Raw genomic sequence first — 6,713 nt, forward strand, 5'->3', positions numbered from 1 at the left:
TGTTGCCCAGTTCATATATCGCAATTCCATATAACCTCTTGTTACACTATGAACGATATAGCTTATATTTTGTAGTGCACTATTTTTAGAGCATCCTCTATATTTCAGGTGTAATTCCAAATCCATTGTTTTCAAAATATTCACAGAAATTGATGTGCGCAACTTTTAGTCTCATTTGAAACTTTGGAAATGTATTGGTCAAAGTTTCCGTTATTCATCGGTTGTAAGTCTCTACGAAAATCTCGGATTACGCTCCAGATTTTATGGTTACTTTCCTTCTTCTACTAAAGATACTACCTCAATTTCCAAATTAAATGTTTGCCCAGGTCATATATCGCAATTCCATATAACCCCTGGTTACACTATGAACGATATAGCTTATATTTTGTAGTGCACTATTTTTAGAGCATCCTCTATATTTCAGGTGTAATTCCAAATCCATTGTTTTCAAAATATTCACAGAAATTGATGTGCGCAACTTTTAGTCTCATTTTAAACTATTGAAATGTCATTGGTCAAAGTTTCCGTTACTCATCGGTTATAAGTCTCCGTACGGAAATCTCGGATCGCGCTCCAGTTTTTACTGATACTGTTTCCTTTTTCTACCGTGGATACTACCTCTATTTTAGAATGTTTGCCCGTCTGATATACCTTGGTGGCACGAAAGCTAAGTGACTTCTTTCACATGCATGCTGTCCGTAATGTGGGAAGATGGATTTTAGTTTATCCTTATCTAATGAGCATATATTTAATATATTTTCAAAAAATATTATACGATGCTATGGCGCATGGTTCATGGACCAAACAAAAATATCTCACATATGCAGAGCCCCTAGTCATCACACTGTCCATGACACTGGCGTGTACAATCAAACCATACGCGTGTCTCCCCCAAGGAAAAAACATACAGCGTATCAGATATCAAACAGTACTAGCCGCATAGCATGTGATACCGGCCGGGACCTGGTAAAAAAGCTAAAAAGGCAGCAGAGTCTCTTACTTGTACGTAAACGTTGGTCAAATTAAATTATATAACCACATTGAATAATGTGATCGAGGAACGGCGGCGGGTGAAGCGTCTAAAGCTTTGGGTTGAGTCCCATACTGTGTCTCGAAGTTGACGCGGCTCCGAGACGGTTTCCGGATGCAGATGGTGATTGTCGTCTCCTTTTGTAACCGACGTGACGAACTTATGTAGTGAGGAGCTGGCCGTAGCAACATTACTTTCCGCACCTGAAGGTATTTCATCCAAAAAATAAAAGGAATAGTACGTCCAGAAGCAGTACTAGTATATATGTATGAGTCGCAACATGCACACAGAGATAATGGTACTGTTAATGCTTATATTTTGTGCTTCATTTGGGTTAAGTATAGAGCAATGACGCTGATAAAAATAATGGCAACAAATAGTCTCTCGATGGGAATATCTTAGCTGCACCAACAACTAAAATTGCCACATATGGCGAGTGTGCATGCGCTACTATGTATATGTGTTTCGCAAAAGAAGCAATTATAGATGTCATGTATGGTTAGAACTATTATTTTCATGTTGTGAGAACTGTACGAACCACTTAAGTTCAATTGTATATATAAGAACATGTATGATAATATTTACACATTGTGGGATGGCCAAAAAATTTGTAGTACTTTGGCATTGCAGTAAACTACCTATGTTCCAGGAAAAAAAAAAGTTTCCTGACAAGCTATCGCAAATTAACACTATATCTATTCTCTGAACTATACGTATATATATGAAGACCCATCACTCATCACCGCCTCGCCGGAGCACAATGGTGCTATCCGATCATTTGGATAGCCCATTAAAAATATGTTCCAAAAGAAATAGTCTATTATCGGGGTCTGTCTAAACCAAACAATAATTTCGAATGCCAATTTTTTGTTAGAAATTAAATTGCATTGTGCTAGAACCACGTACTGTTGTCTTGCATTATGTGTCATTAAATCGAGCCATAGGACACCCTACAACTTTGTATATTACTTTGCAGTGCAACTAAAAATATAATTTAGCGGTACTACATAATATGTATGGCGCGTTCACTGTATATTTTTTACACTAATTTATCTTAGCCATTCTTGTGGAAATAATACCGGGAAAAGCCAGGCCGTCACACACCAACCGGACGTGCTCAAGCCCTACTAGAAGAAGTGGCGCTCCTTTCGTGTCATGTAGCCAAACTTGTGTGTATGAAGACCTGTTGCTCATTACCTGAGCAGAATGATGCTAATCGATTACAAATATGTTCCAAAAGAAACAGTCTATTATGCTAGTCTATCTAAGATAAGATGCAATTGATTGTAAAGAAATTAAATTGCATTGTGCTAGAAACACTATGGTCTCGCTTTTTAGTGTCGTTAAATAGAGCCATAAGATGACCTACGGTTTCTATATAATTTAAAATTGCAACTAAATATATTATTTAGGACCATAACTGAAATATGTATGTCGTGTTTTTATACTAATTAATATTAGCTATTCTTGTTGAAATTATACCGGGAAAGCCAAGCCGTCACACACCAACCGCGTGCGCACAACCCCTGCTAGAAGTGGTGCGCCTTTTGTGTCGTAGACAAACTCGTGACTACTTCCGTAGAACAGTTGTGTTAACATATGTACTTTTGTAAGTATATCATGATTATCTTTTGTGGCATCATATGTGGAATGTGAGTGCAAATGATAACAGCAGAGAAGCTTTAACCAAAGTCCAACCGAATGGATCGACAAGAAATAAGAAATGGTATGCGCGTATAACGTATGGATGGAAGAATGTCATGTTAGTATCACATGGGAGGGAGTGTGTGCGACGAGACTCAAGAATCGCGTGGTGTAGAGACAGGCGTAGAGAAAACAATCAATGAGAAAGAGAAGAGGATGGGTGCAATTGGCCTTATTCCCGGTCTTCTCCTCGGCTAGCCAGTACAGTTTGCTTCAAGCAATATTCTAACACCCCCCTGGAGAAAGAGGAGTGTAGGCCATGGCAACCCCTCCCTGCCTTGGCTTGGAAGTCTCATAAATACGACGGCTCCAAAAGAGGCACATATTGAAGAGGAGTAGATAGACCTAAAGGAATTCAAGCAGCAGCCTAAAAAGGTAGCATAAAATCAAGCAGTAATTAAAACCTGCAGTCTGGTAATCAATTCGTATGGCCTATATATACACACCCACACCACCCTCCACCAATCGGACAAACAACCTAGACATCACTTGCTTGTGCACTTGACATCTTTGCCCTCCGCCTCCCCTTTAATATCTGCAGGCCATTTCCCACCTCCCCACCACTCCGTCTTCGACGACCCTGATGGCCTGATTGATCTCTCCATCCTTGCTTGATTTAACCGCCTTACACCAAAGAGAAGCAAGAAGGCCTGCCTGGTTGATCAAGAGGGTGGGTAGTTCGGTGCTCAGCCGAGACGCCATGAGCTCGTCGGTGGCTGGGGCGAGCGCAGGCGGCGGCGCTGGGGGACTGGGCGGCGGTGGCGGCGCAGGGGCAGGAGCGGGAATCGGCGGCGGCGGTCCATGTGGGGCGTGCAAGTTCCTGCGGCGCAAGTGCGTGAGCGGCTGCATCTTCGCTCCCTACTTCGACTCGGAGCAGGGCGCGGCGCACTTCGCGGCGGTGCACAAGGTGTTCGGCGCTAGCAACGTGTCCAAGCTGCTGCTCCAGATCCCGCCGCACAAGCGCCTGGACGCCGTCGTCACCGTCTGCTACGAGGCCCAGGCGCGCCTCCGCGACCCCATCTACGGTTGCGTCTCCCACATCTTCGCCCTCCAGCAACAGGTAACGGACGACGCTCCATGGACTAGTACTAGTACAAGTACATATACACCATCATCATCATGGTTTCATCTTTCGGCTGGACCGTTTTCAGCATTGCAAAATCATGATCCAAGAAGACGATACATCGGCAGACGATGGACCTTGAGTTGTTGCTTTTTGAAATTGCACTTCGATCGATCAGGTTTTCTGTTTTCTTTTTTTTTTGGTTCTGGGGGTGTGTCTTTTTCTCAAGGAAGGAAGGCACTGGGCCTTGTTTCTGGTGGGGAAGTAAGGATGGCAAGCCAAGCAAGGGGAGTAATAGAGGCAAGCAAGCGTGCCAGGGATCAGAGTTGATTTGGAAGGGACTTTCTGTTGCAACTGGGTGTACATCTCATCTCGTCCATCTTTCAATAAATTCCATTTCTACTTCTCTGATGATAATTTATTGCATCTATGGCATCATCGCATATTTGGCTGTTACCTTTTTTACCTTTGTCATGAAACCAAGAAGGGATGAAGATCTGGTTTAGCTTGATTTCCTCACTAAGTAGTAAAAAAATGGGGGAATTGAGCCTTGTTAGCATCAATCCCTAGCAGTCGTAGTCGTAGAATAGGTACCTACCAGCCTCCCAGAGCTCCCTCCTTTGAGGCAAATGATTTATTGTTATCAAGTATAGGCATCAGAATCTACAGCGCATTTATTGTTATGTTCAATACATTCGGCGATTGTTCATCATTTGAGGATTCTATCTGATATACCTAGCTAACTTTTTTTTTCTGTTTGATGCATGCCATCATTCCCCAGGTGGTGAACCTCCAGGCCGAACTCACCTACCTGCAAGGCCACCTGACCACGATGGAGCTCCCAACACCACCACCATTCGCCCCGCAGCCGCAGCCCCCGATGCCGACGAACGCCGCCTTCTCCGTCTCCAACCTGCCGTTGTCATCCAGCGTCCCAGCCACGGTCGACCTGTCAACCCTCTTGGACCCGCACAATCAGTCCCAGCAGTGGGCCTTCCAGTTCCAGCAGCAACAGGTCCTGCAGCAACAGCAGCAGCTGCTTCAGCAGCAGCAGTATATGCAGATGGGAGAGGGCTCTAGCAGGGTTGCTGGCGGCAGCAGCACCGCGGATGGTGGTGACCTGCAAGCGCTGGCGAGGGAGCTCCTGGACAGGCATGGCATGGTGGCAGCGGGCTCGCCGCCCGAGCCACCGACGCCGGCCATACAGTGATGGAACACCAACCTTGCTAGGTGGACTGATTGATCAGGAAAGAATTATCCATTCATGCATTACTTGCTGGAGTCAAGAGGAGATCGAGTTGGAGAGTGAGGAATTAAACCTGCTGAATTTAATTCCTGTGTGGTAAGGCGAGGTGATCAAGGAGGAGAACGAAGACGATGATGATGTGGGGGAGATGGTAGGTAACAGGCATCGCCCGGTTTTCGCGTACCAGCTTTGTTCTTGGCAGGGGGTGCAAGGGTGCCCACTTGCCCCTTTCTATATTGCCTGGGAGTCTGCTCCAAAGGAGGAATGAAGCCTGGGGGAGAGTTCTTAGCTGTAGCCTAGCTAATGTTAGCATCTGTCACTGTTCCATTGCAACAGTCCCAATTAGAATTAAACCTGATCGATCTAATTGCTGTCATACCTAGCTAGCTCTAGATTCTTCTATCTGCTCGTAGATTGTTTCATTTCTTATCCCAAATTAAAGACATATCAAACCAAAGTAGGCTTAACTGCTTTCTTGTTTTTTTGGTATTTATATTGTAAGAATTTTGGATTCAATGCATGGTATATCAAGATTATTGGTCAAAGCGAAGAAGTTTGGGCCTTATCATGATGAACTAGAGAGGATCTCGAATATATTGTGCTAATGTTGTTGCTAGATCGTGTAAGAATTCTCTCTCTAGATCTCCTAGGAGTATATATACCTGGGTTGCATGCATGATTGGACAGTGCTTGAGCAGTTGAGTTGATGAGAGAGAGAGAGAGAGAGAGAGAGAGAGAGAGAGAGAGAGAGAGAGAGAGAGAGAGAGAGAGACGAAGCACAGCTTTGTTTTACAGGGTTTGACTATGACCATGCATGTTTCTCTTCCTATGTCTCTTGAAGTTATGTCATATGCCCTTGTATTCAGGACTCCTTGTTATCATTGTTGGGAAAAGACAAGTAGTTGGGGTATGATTAATATGAGACCATAGGCCAGTGTTTGGTCTTCAAATTATTTTTCTGACTTCTTCACTACTCGTGCGTGGTTATTAGCATTCTAATGAACGAAGTAGTATTATATATCAAACTTCCTTTTATACAAAGGAGACCATGGTGCACTGCTCTAATAATGACCCATCTGTATATGCTTGTGTTCTCAGTTTGCACAAAGACGACTCTGAAGGTAATTTCCATTCATGTAGCCAAGTAATTAAAGTCTACCTTCTCCATGAATTATCAGTACTTTGCAATGGAGGAAAGGAATTTATAAGTTCCCTATGGTGTATGTTCTTATTTTGCCTGAGAGATTCGAATTAGCATCGTCTGACAATATTTCTCCTTAGCTGAAAGAAAAAATAGGAAATATCTCTTTTTAGAGTTATCGTCCCAATAAAAAAATATTCTTGTGATAGGCCCTGTTCCTAGTAAAAAATATAGTAAAATTATCTTTCCCATTCTTTCCCCGATCCTGCTAGCAAAAAGATGTTCATTTCTTAAAATATCTCATATATGTTGTAGGAAACCAAGGAGGGGGACATACCTATCCTGATGTAGCAACACTAACAATACCGTCAATAGATAAGTTAAAAATACTAAAGAAAAGTGGGATATAGTCTGGAGGGGGAATCGATCAAGCTTGATCAACCATTAACAAGCAATCCTAATGTCAGAGGGTTTGGTTTTAGTCAAGGGGATGCACAAATAGTGCTTCAGGATCCATTGTGCGTCCAAG

General features: G+C 43.3%; 1 protein-coding gene across 1 annotated transcript; it reads left to right on the forward strand.

Annotated features, from left to right (window-relative positions):
- The first annotated feature begins 3,434 nt into the window (after positions 1–3,434).
- Positions 3,435–5,490, forward strand: LOC101758121 (LOB domain-containing protein 18-like). The gene is made up of 2 exons (XM_004986634.2): positions 3,435–3,794; positions 4,579–5,490. The coding sequence occupies exons 1-2, from the start codon at positions 3,435–3,437 to the stop codon at positions 5,005–5,007; spliced, it is 789 nt and encodes a 262-aa protein (XP_004986691.1). The 3' UTR covers positions 5,008–5,490.
- Positions 5,491–6,713: the final 1,223 nt, after the last annotated feature.

The sequence above is a fragment of the Setaria italica genome, chromosome IX (genome assembly GCF_000263155.2).
Source record: "Setaria italica strain Yugu1 chromosome IX, Setaria_italica_v2.0, whole genome shotgun sequence".
Lineage (NCBI taxonomy): Eukaryota > Viridiplantae > Streptophyta > Magnoliopsida > Poales > Poaceae > Setaria > Setaria italica.

Bases quoted from the DNA above. Each gene is read 5' to 3' on its own strand.
- LOC101758121 (XM_004986634.2), top strand. From the start codon at position 3,435: ATGAGCTCGTCGGTGGCTGGGGCGAGCGCAGGCGGCGGCGCTGGGGGA. The intron at 3,795-4,578 runs GTAACGGACGAC...ATCATTCCCCAG, and splicing joins TCTTCGCCCTCCAGCAACAG to GTGGTGAACCTCCAGGCCGA.